The sequence below is a fragment of the Aplysia californica genome, unplaced genomic scaffold, assembly GCF_000002075.1.
Source record: "Aplysia californica isolate F4 #8 unplaced genomic scaffold, AplCal3.0 scaffold00741, whole genome shotgun sequence".
Taxonomy (NCBI): domain Eukaryota; kingdom Metazoa; phylum Mollusca; class Gastropoda; order Aplysiida; family Aplysiidae; genus Aplysia; species Aplysia californica.
The window spans coordinates 212462-239511 of NW_004798011.1; the positions used below are offsets into that span (position 1 = coordinate 212462).

A 27050-nucleotide genomic window follows, 5' to 3' on the forward strand; every position below is an offset into this window, starting at 1 on the left:
ATGTGTGTGTGTGTGTGTGTGTGTGTGCCTGTGACATTGTGCATAAATAGAACTGTGTGGGTTTGATTTAAAGTTTTGACTGATATGATTAAGAGTCAGACACCAGAAAAAGCAAAATAGGTAGACCTACATATATTGTAGGTAGCCTATAATTTTTAGAAAAATGAAAGTTTTTTTTCTGTCACCTGAAAAATGTTTCTTTCTAGGCTGATAGCACGTGATGAACAGCTTGCCAATGATACATTAAATAAAGTAATCATATGTCCAGTCTTTGACTTACAGAAACATTTATGTGGCATCGTGATGAAACCAAGCCCTCATCAAAATAATGAAAACAAATAAAAAGGCATTCTTCTGTCAGTTGGGTAATTTTTTTTCGAATTTTCCCTTTTTGGACGGCCATTTAAAAATACATTTACCGAAAAATGTTGATCAAAGGCACAAAAAATGAAAATTTGCAATTTTTAAGGATATTCAAGCTTAGAAGTCACCAAACTTTGGAAGCCATTTTCTCGATAATTTTGCATCTGACACCAGGCGACCTCCTCCTCGACAGTTGCAAATATCTCAACTTCTATTTAAGATATACGAATATTGTTTTCACCAAAAGCAAGACAAATAAAGAAACTTTAAGACGATACAAATAACATCTTAAGCCCAAAAATTGACAATAGCCCCTGATTCCACCACGTCATGACACGTATATGTATATAAGGAAATCATGTGTCGAGTTTGAGATTTACAAAAACATTACATTAAAGAAATCATGTGTCTAGTTTGAAAGTTACAGAAACATTACGTACAAAGAAATCATGTCTTGTCTAGTCTGAGATTTACAGAAACATTTAATTTTCTTTCAGTGGATAATCATGCTGCACTTGTCATCAAGGCAAACACCCTGACAGCTGGGGCAAGGTACCGTTTGAGTGCTCGGATGAAAATTGAGACTCGTGATGCCGAAGGCTGGGCATTCCAGATCATTCACATGAACAGTCCACCATTTCATGGCACCTGCTATACAACGCCACATGAGGGTATGTCATTATTTGGTTGGTTGGTGCGTGCACTGGTGTAGGTTATTGCTCCTTCTTTTTCTCATCAAATATCTATCTCATTATCTCTCCTTCTTTTTCTCATCAAATATCTATCTCATTATCTCTCCTTCTTTTTCTCATCAAATATCTATCTCATTATCTCTCCTTCTTTTTTTAATGTGTTTGTTACTCTCTTGTAACACCTCTGATCTTTGGCACTTATTGTTTTTGTTTTTTGTTTTTGTTTTTTATTTCTGTTAAAGTTTCTCCCTTTTCAATGAGTGAAATCTTTATTTTTTTTCTTGTGTTGTCCCTTTTCAGTGAGTGAAATCTTTATTTTTTTTCTTGTCTTTTTTCAGGGGGGGGGGGGGGTCAGAGGAGAAGTGAAAAGAAATACATGTCAATTTCAGGTGTTGTGGTGTCGTTAATGTTATCTTCTGTATTGTCATTATGCTTCTTCTTCTTCTTCTTCTTCTTTTTCTCCTCCTCCTCCTCCTCCTCTTCCTCCTCTTCCTCCTCCTCCTCCTCCTCCTCCTCCTCCTCCTTCTCCTTCTTATTCTTCTTTTATCATATTTTAGATGTTTCAACAATTTTGACTAACAAAGTAAAACCAAGACGTGCTATTAACTAAAGAAGTGAACATAACTAATTTGTTTCTCGTGTGCTCATATAATAACCTAATTCAGTTTCGAATGTTGTAAAACTTTTACCAAACTAAGCATCTTCCTCCTCCTCCTCCTCCTCCTCCTCCTCCTCCTCCTTCTTTTCTTGTTATTCTGCTATCTTTCAACTCCTTCATTCTAAACCCTTCCAGCCCCAGCCATTTTTGTGCACTCCCTAAACCCAGTCCTAGCCAATACAGCAGCATTTGAGAAAAAGAGGCATGAAGTTAAATTAGGTTCGCAGATTTTAAAAAATGCACAAATTCGGTACCCTCCGAAAATGAGAATATACGCTCTTGGGACCGTGGGATAGGTACAAGTGCTGCTAAAAATATACCCTCTTAGGGCTGGAAGGGATAATTCATTTCCACATCCTCCACCTCCCTGGCCTGTTTTCTCTCCTCCATGTTCTCCTTCTCATCCCCCTCCTCCCTCTCTCTTTCTTATTGTAGGTACCGTACTCTTAATATGTTTTTGATGAGGATTTGATTGTTTTGGTTGGGTGTATTTCGAAATATTGTTCAAATAGTGGTAATGTTTCTTCGGATCTACAACTTTTGATCTTCAAAATATCTTTATTGAAAACAGTTTAACATGCTGAGAACTTCTTCATTTTTGTTCCTTTTCATATCTTAAACTTATTTTGCTTCTTTGTTTCAACTTATATTCAGGCATCTTGACCATCTTTTTCCTTATTTATATGCTGAGGGCCTATACATTTTTGTTCCTTTTCATCCTGTTAATTTATTGTGTTTCTTTCTCTCTACTTGTATTCAGGCATCTTGACCTCCTTATTCCAAACGACGTGTAGCGGATGGCTGGATGACGGGTTTGAAGATAAGTATCGGACAGACAACAGACCATTTGCCCTCACCTACAAACACTACATCAAGAATGGCGAAGAGATAATCCCATTTTTTCAAGGAGGTTTTGGCCTTTCTCATTTTCTTTCCTTTACTAGTTTGGATGCATTAAAAAACTTGTTTTGCTTTTGAAAGAATGATCAAACAAAAAGAATCATAAGATAAGATAAGATAAGATATGATAAGATAAGATACATCTTTATTGTCCAGATCCTGGCACATTGGTTTGGAGTTTCACCACGTACACACATACACACACACACACACACACGCACACACACATGCACACATACGCAGTATGGTTGCACTCACAAACAGGCTCACAGTCACATGTATAACATAATTGAACAGTAATAAAATAATAATAATGTTAAGCTAGATACATACTCAGCATTCTGATTGTAACTCAATGGTGTTCTGATACATGCTCCATGGTCAATGGATACTTATAACAAGACGATTGAGATGGAAGAAGTTTTATGGATGATTGTAAGAATGACCTTCTGTATCTTTCTTTGTTACAGATCAGAAGCCTAGGTCTTTTACTTCTGAATTATATTTTTATTTGAGGAAAAAAAGGATGTTTGTTGTCCAAAAAGATGGAATTGCTTTTTCTAGTTCAAGTGATAATGTATAATTCATCGAAATATTGGACAACAATAGGACAACATTTGAAAAATACTGAAGTAATCCGTACTCAAAGACATGAATGGCCAGGCTGAGAAAGGTGCTTTAACTCTTTCCGGATGTAGTTTTTTGGGGGGTCTAGACATAATTAACCTGTGGCTCGCTTTGGCTATGCTGGTGGTGTACAACATAACTTTATAGGCATAACCATCACTCCAAACGTAACATACGATATATATATTAAATTGAAGGAAATTGAATGAGGAATACATCCCAATATAATACGAGGATAAATTTCGAACGTAAGTATGCATTAGACGGGTTAGAAATGGTAATGGTGACGAGAAAATTAATTTTGACAGAAAAAATTACATTCAATAAACATGTGAAAGCAAATCAGCATAGCTATCTTAACATATATACAAGACAAAAGAATAATCCATAAATTTCTGAGTGTGCACCTTTTTATTTGAAAGCAATAATCCAATTTTTGTTTGAGTTATGACCTTTACACTGGGTCCGCTTACGCCTACATTGTTTTATTGATGCAAGACCGCAAGAACTAATTCACTCGTTTTTCCCCAAACGCACGCTTTGACAAAGTGAAACTAGATGATTTCGTTTCCTATATCCTTTTCGAGTTTTTCAATAGCAATAAAAAGTAATTATAAATGATGGATCGTGTTAAAATGAAACAAAACTGAGGCACCCTATCACAGCCGATATATCGGCGATACGTCTGCGAGGGGTGTGGACTCGCGCTGATATATCAGTGATACGTTCGGAAAGAGTTAAAGAGAGAGATAAAAAATAGTGTTGTTAACATCATTTTTAAAATGTTTATTTTTAAAAATGATGTTTTAAAAGGAAGAACTTGAAAGCGTTAATGTGTAAAAAGAAATGATATTTTGAAGAAAATGAGTGATTTAGTTTCTTCTCTTCTTCAAGATTAAATTCAACATTTTCAAAATGAAAATGAAGCTGCAAATGGGCAGAGAGAAGTAACAGGCTAAAATGTTGTATCATCATCATCATTGCCTTTCTCACCCTGCCCCAGGGTACAGGCCACGGACAAACACCTTCCACCTTTCTCTATCCTAGGCTAGCCTCTTGATGTTATTCCATGTCTTCCCACTTTTCTGTACATCGATTTCTGTGATTCTTCTTCAGGTTTCACGCGCTCTTCCCCTTGATCTCTTACCCTGTGGGTTCCAATCCAAAACTTTCTTTGTTATGCAGCTGCCTGACTTCTTGAGAGTAAATGTTGTATATACTCACCTATATACGAGTGGTTTTCTAATGATATCTCTCATGTATTATACAAGTGACATACACCCAGGTTTGGGTCCAAAAAATTGAAAGTAATGCTGCCGAAACTAATGTGCCGGTGAGTCGCTGGCAGTGACTATGGAACATTCCTTTACGACGACTTCGACGTCAAATTGTTTTTTTTAGCAGTTGCCGTAAACATGTCCCTTTTACTGAGAATTTTTTCATTAGATGAAGTACAATCAAAACAGATTCAGTTATTTTGATTTAATGACCAATTGAGCCTAGTTAATGTATATGTCACTTTTAGATTTCGTACCAAAAGAGGGCCCCAGCAAAGTGGGTTCACACACACACACACACACACACACACACACACACACACACACACACACACATACATACACACACACTCACACACACACACACAGAGAGAGAGAGAGAGAGAGAGAGAGAGAGAGAGAGAGAGAGAGAGAGAGAGAGAGAGAGAGAGAGAGAGAGAGAGAGAGAGAGAGAGGGAGAGAAGGAGAGAGAGGGAGAGAGAGAGAAATGATACTTTGTTGGCCCAGTGGGGTGTCTATGAACTGCTTAATATAAGACTCTTGTCATACGTCATTTGGAAAAGTGATGTATGATGGAATCTTTAACTGATCAGTCGATATGGTATGGTGTTTTTAACAATTTTCAGAATTCTTATATTTATCTCATTATGATATGGTGTATTTCTGTTGAGCAGTTTGAATTCTAATTTTAAGAACTGTCAAATTGACGCCTTTTTTTATTGTATGACAGGTGAAGCCACTAGCCCTAGAAGCAAACTTCCCATATTGTCTGATGATAATAGTGGTCAATACCAGATAATCACTCGGATCTACGACGTACAGGAAGACTATGCTGAGGTTATGCATACTATACAGGTTGGTAAATGGGGAGGGGGAGGAGGGAGGGCGGAGGAGAGGATCCAAGGAGGAAGAGGAGGAGGAGGAGGAGGAGGGAATTGTTCATTTTTGCTGGTTTTGTAAAACTTAGACATAGTCGAACTTGCTGTAAATGCCACCTGTATAAGACAATCGTCTGTACAAGCTATCACTTCCCATTATCATCATTGCATATTTTTTACATTATAATGACTCGTCCAAGATGGCCACCCGTCCAAGACGGCCACTATCCTCCTCAACAATGGGTGGCCATCTTAGTCTTAGACAATTTCAGCTGACATTTTAAAAGCAGATACATATATATATATATATATCTTGGTTCTTCATCAGACCAGCGGGTTGACTGGTAAAATAACTTATGAAAGACAACCAAAATTTAAATCCCAGTTGAGTTGCAACTTATTGGCTTAGTTTTTACAATCCTTGCTTGTGTGCACACATTGTGCCTTTTTAAAAATACCTCTTCTGCTGAATGGATCATTATGTCAGATGTGGAAATTTTCAACAGGGAGGAAAAAGGGGGAAAGGGTCCATTGTAGATGGACATTGAATTCAGAGGTTGTACTTCTAATAAAACCACACTGTGTTGAAAGTGGTAGCCTACTATGTCTACATTTTACCATGCTCTTCCAGATCATAACAGTGGGTGGTTGGTGGGTGTTCTGGTCTAATTTGCTCCTTCTTCCTTATCAAATATTTATCGTCCTTATCTCCCCTCTTTCTTTTTTATGTTTGTTACTCTCTTGCATCACCTCTAATCTCAGGCACTTATTATATGACCGTATTGAGCTGCAAGTTCTGAAAAGTGCTTTCTAAAACAAGGCCATGACAGGAAGATTGTATTCCCCAGATAACCGTTACCAGTAGGAGTCTAGAAGAAGCGGCCGAGCAGGTGGCCACCGATAAGCCGACAGACTACGCCTTCGAAAAGAGTTCACTGAAGAAGCAACTTCTTGAAACCGTATTCTCTGCTGTTGTGCTACAGGCTGTGGTTTGTTTTTTTAAATTAATTTTTGTTTTTATAGAATCCTCCTGTATATATATGTGTGTGTGTGTGTGTGTGTGTGTGTGTATGTGTATGAGTGTGTGTGTGGGTATGCGTGCCTTGTGAAAAGTACCGTATGACGCATTTTGAAGAAATGCATTTTGTTGCATTTAATAGTGCAAAAGTCATTTCTGAACAACATGCTTGAAACATTTTTAAGATACCTTCAGTAGTCCCTGAGATCTGGTTAATATTGTCAGGTAGAGTGCAGTAACAAAGTTTGATAAAAATGGCTTTTAAGTTTTCCTCAGATTTTGATCGAGTTCTACTCCTAATGAATATCTGTTGTTTGTCTCCAAAACCTTTGAAAACAGTGTTACTACGTAAAACCCAACTTTAAAAAAGCAGTTTAAGACTATAGAACAGTTTTAAGATGACATATAAAAAAACATCCTCAAAAATTCATTTTTAACGTAGAATAAACATGAAACCTTTTAAATATTGGTAGATAAATGGCTAAAGAATAAGTCTTTAATGGAACTCAATTTTTTTTTTTGTAAAATATATTTTTGACTTTCTTTTTCCTGTGTCTCAGTTTGAGTAAATGTGGTTTACAGTACCTTTCACCAAGCACACACATACACACATACACACACGCGCACACACACACACACACACACACACACACACACACACACACACACACACACATATAATATATGTGTCAGATGGGTCAGGGTATGAGTAAATGGAGTGGTTCATATATAGACTTTGGTGGATCCGATTGGTCAGGGTATGAGTGAGTGGAGTGGTTCAGAGTAGCAAGTAGATTGGGTTGACAAGTTATCATGGCCATACAAATGTAATCTCCTTTGTGTTGAGGGAAGGGTTGTGTCTAATATGAAGAAAGTTGACCTCGTATCTTTTGTTTTTTGCTCTTTGGTTACATTTAGGGTTTATTGGGAGGGGGGGGGGGAATCATCAAAACAAACAGCTTAAAAGGTATCTTAAAATCAGATTTACTTTTCCAATTTGGTCTTGACCTATTGCCAGCATTGCACAGGACTGCCTGTACCCTTTCGTTTTTTCCCCTGTCTAACGACTGCTCATCCGAATATTTTCAGTTGGGGAGAAACTTGACCTCCTTCGGACAAAGCATGATTTGTTCAACTTCAAATCTCACAAGTGAAAGTTATGATCCAGCGGTTCTTCTGGTAAGTGAAATCAGTCTATCTTTGTGCTGTTGAACATGTTCTAATGGCCTAGACTGTCACCTGTGCAAAAGACCACTTCAGTCATGCATAGTTTCAGCTTGTGGCTGTATGTGCACATGTATTTTTGAAGCTCTGCTGACAACACAAAAATGGCTCTAACTTTGCAAATAATAATAATTTTTTTACAATGAAATATGACGTGAAGATCGAGAGTAGATTGAATAACTAGACATATAAAATAGTTCCTTTGTAATTGATACGTTAATGATCACATGGTTCTCAAATTTGACGGGTTATTTTTGCTGTTTAATTTTGCTCCTTATCGGTTGTTGTTTTTCTATATTATAATGACACCGTCCAAGGCATCCACTTAAGACAACCGCTTTTCTCCTCAGTAACGGGTGACCATCTTTTTGTGTAATTTGATCTGCACATAGATCACAGATGGCTGAAATTAGAATGTTTTGTTCACAGTGATTTATGAGATGTACCAATATGTGTCAAAGCATCAAATTTGGAAACCACTTCACTCTATATTATACCACCTTAATGGATCTACAAGTATGATACAGCAGGACTTGTAGTAAAGAATTTAACATAGATATTTATGCATTGAAGTGTAGTTACCCAATAAATGTATAGTTAGTGGTTACTTTAGCAAAATTCAATATAAGCATGAAAACATATTATTCTTGTCCTGTTATTTGTTTGATTTGCTATCAAATTTGTCTCTCAGATATATTATGAGTCAAAGACCATGACAAGGAAGAAAACGTAAATAATTAATAAATTCTGTAGGAATTGACATTTATGCCCTGTCATTGCAGCCTGAGGAGTCAATCTTTGAAAAGATCAAGGTCATGGAGGAGAATCAAAAGAAACAGGATACCAAAAAACAGGAGCTGTCCCAGGTATACTTGAGTCATTCCTGTTTACATCTACCCACCCTCCTCAATGTTTTCTGGGGCAATAACAGTTATAAAGTGTATAGAGCATGCTGCAGAGCGTGGATATATGCCATGTAAATGCACTTATTATTGTTATTATTTTTTTAAATATTTTTAATCCCTTGCCCATTTATATGAGATTGGTGCCATTTGATTAGTAGAAAAAAGTGTGTGTGATAGTGTGCAAAAGTGTATTACGTGCATACTTCGTATGACATGTAACTGTTACAGATAGAGATTCAAGCATTTTCGATGTAAGTTAATGATCTGAGAGCAATGATGATTTTAGAAAAAAAGGGGATGATTGCGTTTAAGTAATGTAAGTAATGATAGCGTTAGTCCTATCTTCCTCTGCTCCAATGAGTCACGATGGGCGTTGGCACTCTTTATCCCGTTCCCTACTGAAACCATCTTTACGGTCACCGTAAAGTTCTGAAATGGTGGGCACAGTCTCTTCTAAGGTGACATTGTTAGTGTTACCCTATTCTATAGGCGTCGGTGGCTAAGTGGTTAGGCTCTTGGACTCGCAACCGTTAGGTCGTGGGTTCGAATCCCGTCAGGGGCCCGACGTTGTGCCCTTGGGAAAGGCACTTTGCACAAATTTTCCTCACTTCACCCAGGTGGAAATGGGTACCCGGCTATAGACAGTGAACGATCTTGTCAGTTTGATAGTGTTTGAGCGCGTGAAATCCGCAGCTTGCACTGTATGCTTCCGCGGAAGCCAAGTATGTTAATGAGTGTTCTCAGAGGGTCTGCTGGGGTAATAATAGTTGTAAAGCGCATAGAGCATGCTCTTGAGCATGGATATGCGCAATATAAATGCAATTATTATTATTATTATTATTATTATTATTATTTTTATTATTGTTATTACATCCTCCCCACTTGGGAACTGAATTGCCATCTTTTGCATGTTGAGTAATAAGCACAATAAACATTACACCACAGATGCATATTAATTGGCTGAGTAAAATTAAGATATAATGGAGGCCAGTTCTTTCTCGAGCTACATAGCAAAGTGGGTGGGTGGTTGGTGGATGCTGAAGTGTGGTTTGCTCCTTCTTTCCTATCAAACATCTATCATCTTTATCTCTCCTTCTTCTTTTCTTTGTATGTTACTCTCAACTAGTAACATCTCTAATATTTGGCACTTATTTAACCGTTGATGGCCCAGTGGTTAGGCTACCGGACTCGTAATTGTGAGGTTGCGGGGTCGGGGGTTTGAGCCGCGGGCTCGACATTGTGTCCTTGGGAAAGACACTTTACATGAATGTTCCTCACTTCACCCAGGTGGAAATGGGTACCAAGCCTTAGACAGCTAAAGATCTTGTCAGTATGTGAGTGTTTTAGCGCTTATAGATGTCTGCTTGTACTGTATGCTTCCCAGGAAGTTGAGTTTGTTTCAGAATGCTCTCAGGTCTACTGGGGTAATAGTATAGATTGTGAAGCGTATAGAGCTTGCTGTTGAGCGGGGATTTGCGCTATACAAATGCTATCTATTTTATTTGTGTTGCAGGTTCTGTAAAACTCTTATTAAAACTTTTAAAAATTGTTAGGGTAGAATTCAAGGACGGAAGACATCTGAAATATTATGATGTGTCTTTTTGACATAGTAGTATGCAATAAACCTTATAAAATCTAAATTACTAAAGTAGGATTTGAAGAAGAAAGGTATCTTTGCTATTTAAAATTTGAATTTTTGACAGGAAATGAGGAAACTGATAAATCAAGTTCAGGGAAGACGCCACGACTATGAAGACCTTGATGGGTATGGCATTGAGGCTCTAGGAGAGACTCTGTACTCAGTGATGTATTCTGATCACAATATTGATCTAGAAACAGCAGTAAGTATTGATCATCATTATCTACTCCACTTGAATATTCCATCATCATCCTCATCCTCATCATCATAATTGTTTTACAGCAGAAAAAGTACTGGAGACTTGAAAATAATTTTAATAAAATGTTGGATGTTTCGTCAATTTAGGCTTCTTCAGGAGCTAGTTTCTAAAAAAAAAAAAAAGAAGCCATAGCAACAAAGCATTCAATAGATGTTTTGTAATTGTGTGTTCTAGACAACATCGGAAAAAGCATAGGTTCAGAAAAAGAAAAGCTAACTGGTCACTGGAATTGGCTTTGCCAAGGTCCTGGCTTAGCCTACAGATACGTTTAAATTAATCACACATAGTCCTGAGAGCTCATGCAGATCTTGATACTACAGTTATGCTGAATGGAATTATTCGGAAGGCAAATAATTAATATTCTGAGCAAGGATAAAATGCCTCGGGAACAACGAAACATTTTAAAAAATTTAGGTCCTCAACAAGTCTGCCAAGAACTAACTGTGCCACACTGGCCTGCGGATAGAGCGAGGGAACAGACTACTTCATCGAATGTTAATGATTCTGGGCAGTTGGCAGGTGTACTGGTGTGGTTTGCTCCTTCTATCCTATCAAACATCTATAGGCCTTATAATCTCCTTTCCTTCTTTCTTGAGTTTGTTATTGTCTTGTAACACCTCTAATCTTAGACACTTACATGACCTCATTGTGTTGCAAGTGCTGTAAATTTCTTACCTGAATAAAGTACAGTCGAACCTATGTAAGACGGCCACCCATTGTCAAGGAGAAAAGTGGCTGTATAGGACAGGTGGCTGTCTTAGGCAGGACTGATCAAGATGAAGAAAACGAACAATTCCTTTCTGAGGTCCCAACCGAAGGTAGCCGCATTGTTGTTGTTGGTTATTGTTGTAGTTTTCGCTTGGGTTTTTTTCTCGTTTTTTTTTCTTTTGTTGCTTCTTTTGTGCATGGGTGACAATAAAACGAAATGTGTCAGACACTGTGGACCGAGTGCCATGGTAAAGCAAACACATGGGTAGCCACCACTCGGAGAACGAGCGACGCTTCTGTCGCAAGTTCATGTTGACGTCCATTGTTACTTTGTTACAGACTGGGTAAATAGTGACCACTCATCTCACGTACAATTTGTGTGTGAGTTCTGGGTGGGGCTTATGGGTTATGAGGGATCACACGCTTACCTCTGAAAATTTGTTACCGATTGGTCAACAGTGGTAGGGGCCTACGCAACTCGACCTGTAAGAGAGACTACCTAACAATAACGACAGGTGATAAGATATGACGGCTTGCCCACAACGCCAGGGGCCAATGCATGATTTATGACAAAATGTAATGGAGTCACTAAGGTGGCCGTCTAAGACAGGTATTATAGCTCGGTGTGATAAGGGTTGTGTGTTAAAATATGTTGGCCGCGGCCGCGTTGGACAGGTGCCCGTTTTACACAGTTAAATTATATAGAAAAAACGCAAGGGGGGGAATAGAAAGTGGCCGTTTGTGCAGGTGGCCGTCTTATAGAGGTGGCCATCAGGGCAGGTTCTACTGTATGTTACTGTTTTGTAAGGCAAATTGTTTTGAAGTTTTGAAAGAAAGGAAGACCACTTCATGACAAACAACCCAATGAGAAAAACTGAGCTGATCGGGAGAACTGACAACCGTAGGAAGTAATGGCCCGGGGTACCGTGATCATTAATGTCTTCTCCAGATACTGACACTGAAGAAGAAGGAGACAAAGATAATGATAACAATAAGAAGAAGAATTGCGTTTTTGTAGCCCATTTCCACAATATACAGCATGATTTATACACGTTGCAAGTATAAGATGATCATGAGTTATAATTTGTTTTATGTAAAACCAACTTCAAACTTTTCTGCTAGAATCGGACTCATTGGCTGTAGCGGAAGCCGCAAGTTATTTTAACCTTTATTTCTTGCTTTTTTCTTTTTCTCTTAACAAAATACTATCCTCTGCAGATGCACTGTGTGACGGCTGTCTATTGTCTCACATTACAAAAAGATTAAAGCTTGTAAAGACGACGAAACACAACTTCTTTGCTCGCCTACCTGCCGGAAAACTGATTTATTGTTTTTCTTTTACAATGAGATCTCGTGTGTTCAAAACGAGACAATATGAGTCATGGCAAGAAGGGGAAATAATCGTGATATCATCAAAGAATCGTAATTGCAACATTCGCAACATAGTTCATTCCCGTTTTTACATTTCAAAACAACAGTCATTTCACACTGGATATCATCAGACTAACACTGATGGACAAACTGTTATTATTGTTCTATTATTATTGTTAATATTATTATCATTTTTAAAAAAAAAAATATGTGAGGCAGCGTGGTGGAATCAGGCGCTCGTCAAAATAATGGAATCAGAGAAATATGCATTTTTCCGTGGGTTTTGCAATTTTTTTCAAATGTTTCTTTTTTGGTTCAACACTTTTTAAATCTGTTGAAAAATACATTTCTGTGAAGATTTCAATGGAAAAAAGTTGATAAAAGGCACACAAATATATTTTTATTTCTTTCCATGGTCTCTCAAGCTCTATAATACACCTGATTATGGCAGCCATTTTCTCGCTGATTTTACCTCTAAAATCAGGCGACCCCCACCTCCTTCAATTATTGCAAATATCTTGACTTCTTTTCAAGATAGAAGAGTACTTCTTTTATCACAAGCAATACAAATGAACAAGCTTTATAAACGTACCTAAAACTCAATACACCCAAAAAATGACCAGCGCCTGATTCCACAACGTTGTAACACATATTATTGTTACTATTATTATCATTACTATCATTATTATTACTATCATTATCACTATCATTATCATTATTTTTATATTATTATTATTATTATCATCATCAACATCATTAATGTTGTTGTTGTTGTTATTTTTTAGCAAATCAAATGCATTGAGATCAATTCTTCTTTGCTGACTGATTTTTCCTGCAGGACATAGGATCAGATGTAGCTGAAGAAGGGGCACTCAAGCTGTTGAACCTGTCCAGTGCGTCCATCTTTCCTATAGGCGACAAACTTGATGAGGTTGTAGCTGGTGAGTTTTTCTCTTGTTTGGTGGTCTAGTGGATAGGTTGTTGGGTTGTTAACCATAAGGTCATGGAATCAAACCTTAATATATCGTCGTCAGAGAATTCTAACCGTCTAACTCCAAATTTTCTCGAATTGTTTTTTTCCTTAAAATAGATTGACATAACGAATGGCTACGTCCTATTAAAATCTAGAACAATTTTGACAAACAAAAGTCTTGTTTTAAAGAGAAATTCTAACCGTATATCCCGACTGACTTCCGTGACTGAAGAATTTTAACCGTCTAACTCGTTTAGGTAGTCCGCCATTGTGGATCACGGCGATAACGTTATGCTCTGAAGGAGGCGTTTGATTTTAAATAAATGTAAAATCAGAAAAAGGTTGCTTTTGTTAAAGGGTTGGTTGACTGTGTCGAGCCTGTGGAGAAAAAGGAGAGAGAAAGCAGAAGATCGTGGTCCATGAAGTATCATCTGCGAGTGAATGGGGCCAGAGTCAAAGAGTGCACGCTTTTTTTCTTAAGTCCTGTACTTTGTTACTAATGTGTTCACATTGTTCTCACATGTGGGTTGGGTGTAGTAGAGGGTGAGGTTCCAGTTCAGAGAAAAAGGGTTAGGGGGGAGACTACAGCATCAAAGGTACTGAAACAGTTTCTTCGTGATCTGCCCAAGTTGCCATCTCACTATTGCTGAAGGACTCCAGTAAGTTATACTTGGAACCTGTTTTCCAGAGCTTACAGGCAGTGTACCGCCGTTTGTATAAAGAAAAGTATGAGTTGGGGGGGGGGGGGGGGTACTTTCTACCTTCAAGTTTAAAGAGAAGATCAATGCTATGAACCTGTCATGGTTCCATCCTCGAAAAGATAGGTGTGATCTTTGTGTGGGCTTTGAGGAGGGGAATGTGGAAGAGGGGGGCATACAAAAAAGACAATAGACAAGGAAAAATGCATGGGCAGCCCCAAAATCAAATACATGTACATCAAAATGGACCAGCAATCAGTTCTGCTATATCCACGCACCAATGCTTCTGCTTTGTACTACAAGACGAAATTGAATGTACACAATTTCACAGTATAGAAACTAGAGAGCAAGGACTGTATATGTTATGTCTCAAATGAATGCGAAGGTGCTCTGACTGCAAATAAATTTGCTCCTTGTGTGGCTGATTTTTTGTCATCTGATTTGACTCCAGATCATTATATTCAGATGGATGTGGTTGTATCAGAACTGCAAAGTCACAATGAGTTCTGCACTGTTACATTTCAGCTCTGTCAATGGTAAAACTGTAACATTAAAATTCCTGGAGAAGGGCTATACACAGATGGAGTTGGACAGTGCTCACAGCATATATACTACCCAGCTGATTATGTCAGGCTAATGGAAGAAAGTAGGAAAGTGAAGCCATATGTAGTCAAGTATTTGACTCATTGTATCTTTTCTGATTTCATCAAACTAACCAACCAGAGTTTACACACCAGATGGTCAAATTAAATACAAACTGAGATTTGATGATGACTGGTCACATCTGCTTTTGAAGCGTGGCGAGTCCACAGACATTCTCCATAAAGACATGAAGGGACTGCCTCCCTACCAGGGTAGATAGTTTAATTCGTCCATAGAGAACTTTAATAACACATGCAAGAAATGAAGTCTGTTGTGCCATCTGACTACCACAAGTTCTATGACAATCTAGAATTGAGTACGTCACCAGTGCGCAAGTCAAAACCCACGGTTAAGTCTAATTTGATATGCAGTGTATTGTGTTTTGGTTTATGTAGTTTATTTTTAGCCAACCAGAGCTTTAGCTTCATTGGGTAGAGCATTTTAAAGCCTCATAATGGTGTTTGGACAAGAGGATAATTCATTCCTGTTGACACTGGATGCTGCTATGGCAAACCTCATCTTGATGACTTTCTTTGTAAAATGTGTTATTTAATTAGGCCATACATTAGTTGGGGATGCATTATATGAGGTTTAGTTGAGCTTTAAAAAAATCATATTACTTCTAGAGTCTTCCAACCAAGTTAAACCATGTTTTTAGAGTTAGAAGCATTTCAGTTTCTTCCACTGGAGAACTGATGGGTCGCTTTTCAATCTTGCTCGACTTTGCCGGTGATGCTGCTGTTGTCGCTCATAATGAATCAACGCTACAAATAATCCTGTGTTTAAGAAGATTGAGATGGTTGGGCCATGTCAAGAGAATGGACGACAACCGGATTCCGAAGCAATTTCTCTATGGACAACTTGCCCAGGGAAAGGGACCAAGGGGAAGGTCAAAACTGAGGTACAAAGACATCTGCAAAAACAGATTATCTAAGCTTGGAGTAGATGTCAGCATCTGTGAAGAAATAACCGAGGACAGGAAAACATGGAGGAAAATGATAAATGAAAGAACTATTATGCTAGTGACTAGAGAGCAAGCACTGCGACAGAATCTGTACTTCAAACAGGAAAAATTAGCCATAAAAGAAGCTCCATGAAGACAATTCGTTTACGGAAATTCTTCTCTGCCCCCCCCCTCTCTCTCTCTCTCTCTCTCTCTCTCTCTCTCTCTCTCTCTCTCTCTCTCTCTCTCTCTCTGTCTCTCTCTCTCTCTCTCTCTCTCTCTTGTAGCTAGACAAGAAACCAATCCTTCTCACAATTTCCTTGAGAATGGAGGATCAAATAGATCTAGTAGCTTTATAGTAAAAACTTAACGACGCACTCAATCTGTCGACAAGCCCATTGCCTAATTAGAATTATGTGGAAATAAAGTGCGACGTTCAGTTTTAGATATAATAAAACAGTATTATTGTTAGATTCTAGATCTACAGTACTATGTAGTACTAATTAGAACTTTTATAGTAGGCTTCCTGTTGGATTGACTGCAGGTGTAGTCATTTCGAGTTGTTCGGTAACACTAACGTGTCACGATGACTGAGTTAGACGTAACGAAGCGCATGGCGTCCCCGCCGGGTTGGAGAATTCTAAACGAACAATTCGTTCGTCGACACTTGGACGGTTAGAAATCCAAAACTGAGCGGTCTATCCGTACAACTCTGGTTTAGCACTTAAAATAATAAAATTTCGGCAATTTTGTTTTAAATACTTAAAAGTAGAGTCATGTATTCCAGTCTAGCGCATTTAAAGATAGTAAATCCCCATAGGAGCCTTTGATTTCAGTTTTTTGTCTCTCCTGCAAAATTTACGAAATCGGAGTTGGACGGTTAGAATTCTCCGCCGACGATATTTGTAGTTTCTTGATTTACACAGTGCCCATTTGGCACAGTAATAGCCCTTAGTTAGGATCTGATGTTGTTGAGCAAAAAAAACAAAAATTCCATAAAAATGGATGAACTGGCGAAAAAATGATTGTTTTTCAGATTTCTGTTTTTTGACAAGCGCTTGATTTTACCACAATACCTGATATTTATTCATGTTTGTGAGGGAGGGAAGAAGATGATGGATCAGTGAGGCTGGAAATGAGCAGGTAATACAGAAGAGAGGTGGGAGGTTGGGAGTTTATATTTCAATGTTTTGACAGAGATATTGTTCTTTAAGAGAGAGAGAGAGAGAGAGAGAGAGAGAGAGAGAGAGAGAGAGAGACAGAGAGACAGAGAGACAGAGAGACAGAGAGACAGAGAGACAGAGAGACAGAAACTGTTGTGATATAGTCAGTTATAAATCTGACCTAGAAGCAGAGGACCCAGAGAATTATTTATCTCATTGTGCTAAAAAAGCACAAATTAAATCCGAATTCATGATACCCCCCTCTCCTATCCCCTCCCCTCAATCCCATCCCTTGCCCTCACCCCCATCTCCTCCCCCCCCCCCCCCCCCACCATCACCCCATAGGTCTGATTGGAGCACTGGACAAAACCTTGGCCCGTACTACACCAGATTTCCACCACACTTACCTGCACGTTGAAATATGCACAGAAGGACTCAATGCCGAGGAGAAGCTTTACTTTCAAAAGCGAATTATGGATGAGCGAATGGCTTTGAATAAACAGAGAACACAAGCAGTGAGATTTGAGTTTGGAGAGAGGAGTGGATATGGTTTAATGACATAATATGCTTGCTCTTATTCTCCTACATGTACTTTTTTATTTCTCTGTCTGTCTGTCTGTCTGTCTGTCTGTCTGTCTGTCTGTCTGTCTGTCTGTCTGTCAATTTGAGTGTGCCTCTCTGAGTGTCTCTCTCTGTCTTTTTCTTCCTCTCTTTCTTCCTCTCTTTCTTTCTCTCTTTCTACCTATCTTTATCTTTCTCTTGTGTGAGTGGGCATCTCTGTGTTTATCTCTCTTTCTCTCTCTGTCTCTCTCTCTCTCTCTCTCTCTCAGAGTCTTTCTCTTTTTCACTATCTCTCTCTTTCTGGCACTTTATGAAGTTGGTCCTTTCAGAGATGGATATTAAACTTGGAGGTCCCACCACTTCAATAACCTAATAAGGCAGTGTTGATAAGGACTTTAAACCTATACCAAAATCACATTTCACTTTACTATGATGGCACTGATAGAACGAGATGGGGTGTTTTACTTCTTTTTTCATACAGGCCCAAACGACGGTGCCGAAAGTAGAGGACATCATTACCTACCTGTGGAAGGTGATGCTCAGTAGTGAGGTGATGGGCCAACATATGAAGAAAGCATTCAAAAAGGACCTCGCACTGGCCACTGCTAAGATCAGTGCTCGTGCTGTAAAAGGTCTCCATTTTGCTGGTCGGGATTGCTCCATTATTTTCAAGGCCGAGTTCAACCAGTCTGAGAATGATAATCGGAATTTGAATGTTAAGGTACGATTTCTCTCTTCTTGGTTCATTGATAACCCCTTCGCTATTTATCTATATGACGTACGCTGTTTGTAATTTTTTATTATATGGCGAAGGAGCAAAGATTTGTCATGCCTTGCACAGTGCAAGAATCATGATGACGAATGCTATTTGTTCTAGGCTGTATTCTGCATATTGCATCTATTAGATACATTTCATAAAACTAATTGAAGATTCACATTCAACGATATTTTTTCTGTACAAAGAAATTGTTTCCTCTTAGAGATAGTTTGTAGTATTTACAAATCAGGTCTAATTATAGGCAATTGACCCCTAAATTCAGCATTACTCTTTGTTGCTGGCTCTTAGAGATAGTTTGTAGTATTTACAAATCAGGTCTAATTATAGGCAATTGACCCCTAAATTCAGCGTTACTCTTTGTTGCTGGCTCTTAGAGATAGTTTGTAGTATTTACAAATCAGGTCTAATTATAGGCAATTGACCCCTAAATTCAGCGTAACTCTTTGTTGCTGGGGACCCAGAACTGCCTGGTGAAGCACGAACTGACCCTCTGCCACAAAGGGGTTAAACCCTGCATTTATTACAAAGTTGCAGTAATGTGCTACAAGAGTTTAACTCTTGTCCTGCGTCTGTGCCGAGATGCGAATCTTATCAGCAACCGATTACGTCGGGTGTGCCGGGCAGGCCGCAGGGGTCATTCAGTGTGTACTGTTGGTGCACATCGTGCGTGCCAGGAAACGTGTGTTTTCGCCATGAATACCGTGGTAGTGTGTTAATCGATGATAAAAATAACGCTCTATCTTTCATAGCTTTCCATTTATAAAGTGTTTCAAACACATGAATAACCCCCTCTCTCAAGCTGATAAGACATTACGAGTAGTTACGCCCATTCGAATAACTTTTCTGGACGCTCATGTTGTTCTGAATGACCTGAGGTTCGAAAGGGGATAATATAGGTCAATTTACGAATGTTTTACACTCAAATTGTTCTTTGTACCTGCACAATGGTATTCAAAACTATCAAACAAGGTTATTTTTTATCAAGTAGTATCATTTCATACAAAATCAAGCTCATTTGAAAGATTTTGTATAGAAAAATTGAAGTCTTGTTTCCTGACTATCCTTTCGCGCTCCTCATGTCTAAGTGGGTCAATTTCTTCTATAATTCCATTGGACGAACATCTAGAGCTACCAACTTGGCGTGTTTTGAAAGATACGTATGCCTCGATTACATACCACCGCAGGCAGTTCTAGAAGAAGGCCACAAACACTCACAAACTCAAGCAGACTGACGCACACACACTTGACCTGCGTGAATGGGGATCTGACTCGGGACCCGAATTTCACACAAGATGACGTGTGGTGCGCGTGCGCTGAGCCGGGGGCTACACTGATTCGGGACCAGAACGTACACGGCTGTTCCACTCAGGATCACTTAGTTGCCAGCCGACCTGACCTCCGAGACGAGGTCACGTCCCGGCGACGCTACCTGCAGGCGCTCGGCCTCGCGGTCAGCGGCTCCCCCGCGATGTAATGTTTTGTACACATAAAACAACACCAGTTCTTATGAAAGCGGAGAAAGTCCATGAAACAACAACCAAATGATCACAGGAAGATGAAGGTGTAGTTTACGACAGTATAATTTTTATCACGGAGAAGTAAAAGAAAGTGATGTTTAAAAGAGGAGGAATGTGGCTTTCATCATAGATTGGTTATTACAAACAAACATGTTTTTAAAAAAATTATTAAAAATGAACTGACCGACAGATTGTTACAGTCTTCATTTCCAGCTCAGAGTCAGACTTTGAACTTTCAAACACACTTACGTTTATGAGGTACGACAAAAAAGTCTTGTTGCTATTGTTGATTAATGCGCACAGTCTTGTCAATGAGTGGGAAAACAGTTGAGTCCAGCCAACGCACGAGTACATTTCACATGAGATTGAAGACCGTTCCTTACACCTTCACAGTTGAATTTATGTTACTATAGTCAATAATTTGATAAACATACTACTATAAAACTATTTAGGAACTAAGGTTTTATCTGTGAATGGTCTGAATCGTCTAAATTGTCTTGTTGTCTTGTTTACTTTTTTCTGCGTTTTTCCGCTGGCTCAGGGAGTGTGGCCTTCAAATCTGAAGATGTCTGTTGTCGGTGTGCTTCCAACACAGCTTTAAGTTATTTTTGTTTGCTTTTTATGCCGACTGTTCTCTTTTCCACTCTGGCGATTGTGGCATGGAGCATTTCCCCCCCTTGTTCGCCCAGCATGCCAAGGCCAAAGCCCTAGGCTTTCATAAATGGCAGGCAATGGCCCTTTCCACAGAAAGTCAATTAAAATCTCCAGGATATCCCGTAATCTACATCTATCGATATTTACAACTGTTTCTAGAAGAAACCGCATAAAAGCTGAAATAAAGTGAAACTATACCAACAACTCACTATGCTCACAATCAGAGATTTAAAGATTTCTAATTACTTTGTGCAGCACCAGGACTTGCTACACAATAGAGGGAGACAACAGTTTCGATACCCATTCTTCACTGAGTTACCGTAGACTCTACTTGTGTAGTAGATAGGCTCGCCGAAACTTGGATCAAATTTTTAGCTTGCACGAAATTGGTGCTGCGAAGAGCAGTTTCATGCACCTTTCTTCTTGTACAGGAAGAACGATGCCTAGATTTCTCTACAGTGACAAAAATAACTTTATTGCAAAGATTTTGCTTGCTCCCAGCAGACAATACCGCAAGTGGTGCGACGAGCAAAAACCATCCTCGCCGTCTGTCTCTTCACTGGTGGAGGCAGCGGATGACGGATTGCAAGGATGTAGTAAGGTAGATTTAGAGCACTGACTGTTAGGTGGAGCGCTTGCACCAATTTCACCAATGGCGCCCCGCAACTGAACCGGACTGTTGCGTGTCTGAGAGCCCAACCACTAGGCCAGCGACGCCACTTTGTAATGTAAAATATATGGACGGGAAGAAGTGGGAAGTGGCTGTTTGTACGGGTGATTGTCTTATGCGGGTGGATGTTTAGAGCTGATTCAACTGTATTTAACTTTCTCCTCAGATGAGTGAAGTAAGGAAGAACCCTTACACATATGCTGAGGATGATAGTGCCCATGATATATCACCACCAGTGGTCTCTTGGCAGTTGGAAGATGAGGAGGGACACCTCCACTCAGCGGGCAAGGAACTCTCATTCAACTGCACGAGGCCCATATCAAATGGTTCTATAGGGTGAGAGAGAGAGAGAGAGAGAGAGAGAGAGAGAGAGAGAGAGAGAGAGAGAGGGAGAGAGAGAGAGAGAGAGAGACAGACAGAGAGAGAGAGAGAGACAGAGAGAGAGAGATAAAAAGACAGACAGACACACATAAAGAGAGAGAAAGTGAGATAGACAGAGAAAGAGACAGGCAGACACACAGACAGACACACAGACAGACAGACAGACACCCAGACAGACAGACAGATTAATCCTATTCCAGCTGATGAGGTAGTCTTAATTACGACCTGAAACATGAGAAAGCCCAAGTCTCGTATTTTAGTTGTTTCCTTATTCTTCTCCTTCTTACTGCAATAAGTTTCTCACAACAGCATGGAAATGTTTTGTTGGGCTTAACCCTAGAAGCGCTCAGCATTTCACCGGAAGTAACCCGCCAAAAATGCCCCGCCGCCACGGCCGATCAGTTGTAAACATGGGGGTTTGGCGGGGGGGAAACAGCTGAGATACCCGAAATGTATACCTGCTACTGAAAAATGACCATTTACGGCTCAACGGATGATAAAAGCATATAAAAGCATATATTTTCTTTAAGCTGATAGAATGAGCCATTCAAAAATGATCAGCGATCAAATAAATACAAACAATGCCGAGAACGCGATAGACTCAACAATTAGTACATCAGCACGGCGAAACAAGTGATAACACATAGCGTGTAGTCGCTCAGCGGGACCGCGTCACTTTATCGATCGATATCTCGGCCAAGAGACGCTCTACGAGGTCAAGATAACTTGCAAAGTCATTGGTCACTATTTATAACTTTGGCCTGTAATTGACTACGTCATTTTCCATATAAGGAACACTGGAATTTTCCATTGAAAAGGGTCAGCGTCTATGCCCTTTATATAGGGCCTGCGCGCTTCCCGGTCGAAGTAGGTCAGCCCTATATATAGGGCGTGCGCGCTTCCCGGGTAGCCTGGCTCACGCCCTTTATATAGGGCCTGCGCGCTTCCAGGGTTAAAATGTCAATCTCTCAGTTGAAGTGTCTGGCAGATTTTTTAAAAAAAATTTTTCTTTTGCTGGAAAAAGTGTATTACATCGCGGTGAAATCAGGCGCTTGTCAAAATAATGAAATCGAAGAAATCAACATTTTTCTTAGCTTTTATGTCCTTTTAAAATCAAATTCTTATGTGGATTTTACTTTGGAGGCCGTTTTCCTGTTAATATTACCTGTGGCACTTGGCGAACCCCACCTCCTTCAATTGCAAATATCCCGACTTCTATTCAAGATAGATGGGTATCTTTTTCATCAAAAGTGAGATGAATCAACAAGCTTTAAGATTATAATATGTGTCTTGACGCTGTGGAACCAGGTGCTCGTCAGTTTGGGGGCATAAGGAGTTAGTGATATCACCTTGAAAGCTTGTTCATTTGTTTCCCTTTTGGTGAAAAAAAATACCCATTCATCTTGAATAGAAGTTGAGATATTGATGATTGATGGAGGTTGGGGTCACCTGGATTCATAGATAAAATTACCGAGAAAATGAGCGTCAAAGTTTGGTGACTCCCAAAGTTCTGGAGTTCTTGGAAACTGCTAATTTACATTTTTGTACCTTAAATCAACATTTTTTAGTAAAACCCCCACAGAAATGTGTTTTTAAATAGACCTTCAAGGTGTTGAGTCAGAAAACAAAAATTGGATCAAAATAGCCAAACGCACATAAAAATGCCAGTTTCTTCGATTTCATTATTTTGATGAGTGCCTGGTTTCATCACAATTCCTCACAATTGAAGAATGGATGGAAAATGCCAGTTTCTTTAGTTCTATTTTTTTTTATGAGTGCCTGATTTTGCCAGGATTCTACATACATATATATTACGAATACCTCCAGCCCAAAAATTGATGAGCACCTGATTTCACCATGCCATGACAGAATTGTCTTCTCTGTCCTCAGAGTATTTTCTGTGAATAAGACAAGGCAAGGAGAAGAAGGATTATGTCATCACAAGTTCCAGCTGAAGAAAGACTCTGAGGTCATTTTTGTCTTTGTTGACATAGGGAACAAGACTACCAATTTGACCGGCTATTTTAGGTTTGTGTGGAATTCATACTATAATTTTCCTTCATATTTTCCTGCAAAAGGTTTTGTTTGCTTTCTATACCATAACTATTACATTGAAAAACTCATTGTGGTTTGCTCCTTCTTTCCCATCAAACATCTCTTGTCCTCATTTCCCTTCCTTTTCCTTTTATCTTGCTCCCTAGTAACAGCTCTTTTTTTTTTGTAAGTTATGCAGCGCTCACAACTGCATAAGGTCATAAGAGTGTGCGGGATACAGTAAGCATTTTATGTTCGATAGGAATTACAGGGCTGCCTAAATCTACAGATTTTTACGGTAGATACTGATTTTGGGCCTGTTCTACCACCATACCGATAAGGTGTCAAAACTACTGGATTTGCGATGGATGCCGAAAGAAGAAAAAAAGCAACCCATTCTGCAGTGCTTCCTTTCTTCTTTGTTTTTCCGGAAATCCGTACATTCTGAAAGTTTCGTATTTGCCGCATTATCATATCACTTTCTTGCGTTAGAGAGAGAGAGAGAGAGAGAGAGAGAGAGAGAGAGAGAGAGAGAGAGAGAGAGAGAGAGAGAGAGAGAGAGAGAGAGAGAGAGAGAGATCAGCACTTGCCTCGGTAACTTGCCAGATACTTACGGCAACTCTCGGTGGATAGCATATTTTGTACACTCCACCATTGTCTATCTATTCCGTTTGGTCGGCAATAGTTTTTCACGTGCATATCAGCTAAAATCTGTCTACTCACGATAGATAATCTTCCTCCTTCCTTTCATTCATTCTTCCTCTCTGTCTATCTTCTGGTTTTTGCTGTGGCTGGAAAATCTGTTCATTTAATTCATTTATCTAGAAAATATAATTGTGAATGTAGAAAGAAAATCGATATCGAAGCAAAACATTCTAAAATATGTCTTGGTCTAGAGAATTGGTCAGTAAGTACCAAATGAGGATTCTACGCATGGGGACTGCTGGAATCTGAAAAAAACAAATCGCTGAGGCCGGAGAAAATGCACAAAGTCCTCGAAACCAAATTTGAAAAGGCTACTGAGTTCATATTTTACCAGTCGCATTTGTGATATTACTTTCGGCTCTCCCCAGTCCGAGAGTACGTTTCACGCGAATAAGCAGCTATGGCGGCAGGCGAAAGTGTAGGTGTAGTACTGAGACTCCATTGGGAAAATCAAAATCTGCTTTCGCTTTCGTTACCGCTCAGAATTGTCTGATGATAGTTTGTTAACGTTAGATTTACAGTTAATAAAAATTTGTAACATGCTGTTTGTGAATAAATAACACAGTATCGCCATACAAATTAAATCGATATTCTCACTGCTGTCACTATAATGACAAAAAAAGAAAAGAAAACGAAAACAAGCGTCCTCCAATTTCTAGATTGTCGGGTCCGTCATCGTGACCGGTCAGTGAACCTGTGAGCGTTGGCTCATGTGAGTACGGCATGAGAAAAGGGACGCTGGCGGTGTTTGGAGCTTTGCAGGGCTTCAGAGTTGAGTCTAGGTGTTTGACGCAATAAAGTCTACGACAGCAGGAAAGGCCGCGGTGCAAGAAACTGATGCTAAAATAAGAACGATAAATGGAAGTGGTTTTGACATTCGACAATCGAGTGCGTAAATGAGGGAACATTATAGCACAGGCTTGATGATTGAATCTTCAAGGTTGGTGTTCCCGGATTTGTCGGATTTGTCAGTGATGACAAATTGAATAGTGGCAATGAGGAAATGCCATTTCAACCCCTCGGAAAGCTCAATGTTGGATGCCAATGCATCATGATGGCTTGTTGATGATTAAAAACTGGTACTGTGATTTAGAATTTTGAAAAAAAATCAATACTTAGTCCATGATGCAGTGATTCACTGATTGCCAGGTTTTCAGCATCACTACATCCCACGCTCTCACAGTCCTTCCAGCTCCGGCTCTCAGTACACGCTCTCTTTTATTTTCACTTTTTGCTCTGCCGTAAGCCTAACTATAAAGGTTTTATAAATTAGTTTTGTCTTGCATGCTTTTTAAAATACGTGACTGCTGAAACCAAACATGGTTTTGGCAGTTGATGTTCTTCTTGCCTCTCCTCAGGCCCAGATCAGGATTCATTTTGTATTTTTAGGGTAAGACTAGTTAAAATTAATTGTCTATCATACGTAAGTCACAAAAGACTTATCAGTGTCCTATGCTAGTGACGGGAAATATGTTTTTATTTAAGTTCTATTGATATGGGCTAGGGGTTTTGAAGTCATTTTGGCAATCACCCTGCACTCAATTCCTGATTCAGTACTGAATGATACGTGCCTTGAACGATAGTCCATAAATGCTTTAAAAAAAAAACCTCGTCTCATTTCATACACACTGTTCATCTTAACTTGTGCACACCCAAACACCCCTTCCCCTCCCCACATAGATAAACACACGCGAGAGCATGCGCATATGCACACACAGACACACACACACACACACACACACATGTACATGCGCAAACAAGTTTTCAAAATATAATTACCCAATATCACGGAAAGCAAGCGCGTTTGATGGGGCAACGATCATCTTTTTTTTCCTTCTTTGTCTTTGTACTACCTGATTTGGGGCCAAACTACCTGAAACTGACCCTGAATCTACCTGAAATGGGAACTTTGAGGTAGGCAGCCCTGGAATTAATTTTAAATTTTGCTCGGGTGGCAGCTGAAACCCACTCTTATGTATTTTAGGACCACCAAGAAATCTTCAACGCACGCAACTTGCACACGCGACCTCCAATATTTTTTCGCTGTTTTTTGAGACAGCTAGATGCTAGATCTTACCTACCCTAAGATCAGGGGTGTGGCTCAAAGACAGCAGTTAAAAGGAGCCAAGGAGTAGCAGTAGAAAGGCAGCAGAAAGAGTTAGGAGCCCAGAGGAGGGGGCAAAGGGAGAGGGGGAGGGGGCTGAAAGTGGAGTCGAAAACAGACGACAGAACATGTTTACAGAGATGGAAAGGAGGTGGAAGGAGAAGATTGAGAGAAGAAAATTTTCTTTCGCTGTCAGGTTTCGAAACCGAGACCAAGTAAATGAGAGGAGAACACTGTACCTCTAGACTGTGTGAGCCTTCTGTAGCACCTCTAATCTTTGACACTTGTATGACCTGTCTTTGTCGCAAGTGCCGTAAAACTCTTACTTTAAACTAAACGTAAAACACACTGTAGGAGCAGTCATGTGATGTTTTCTATTTCTATGCATCAAGGTACGACGAAGCACCAACGACGTACGGTAGCAATGTGGTGAAGCTTGCGTCTGAACCTGTGGTGGGAGACCTAAGTATGAATGGGTCCGGTAAAAGTTTTGTCAACAGATTCTTCGTAAAGCCGTTGACCTTCAAGAGAGGCCTCATCTATGTTGGTTTGGCTATTCCTGGTTAGTACTTGGCTTGTGAATGTAGATATGTCAGTTTGATCCCAATACATACACACACTTACATACGTTATACAAACACTCACTGATGATTACACACACACAGACAATTGTGCGCGCACGCGCACACACACACACACACACACACA

General features: G+C 39.5%; 1 protein-coding gene across 1 annotated transcript in view; it reads left to right on the forward strand.

The window, feature by feature from the left end:
- Positions 1–27050, forward strand: part of LOC101850676 (polycystic kidney disease protein 1-like 2) — a gene marked incomplete at both ends in the record, with an annotated part of 84592 nt that overhangs the window by 9966 nt on the left and 47576 nt on the right. Inside the window, 13 exon segments of the mRNA XM_035972561.1 lie at positions 861–1034; positions 2474–2623; positions 5248–5372; positions 6244–6384; positions 7503–7592; positions 8420–8503; positions 10246–10383; positions 13358–13460; positions 17284–17453; positions 17981–18220; positions 21285–21454; positions 23390–23527; positions 26735–26904. Of these exon segments, the coding sequence (XP_035828454.1) occupies positions 861–1034; positions 2474–2623; positions 5248–5372; positions 6244–6384; positions 7503–7592; positions 8420–8503; positions 10246–10383; positions 13358–13460; positions 17284–17453; positions 17981–18220; positions 21285–21454; positions 23390–23527; positions 26735–26904 (1893 nt within the window).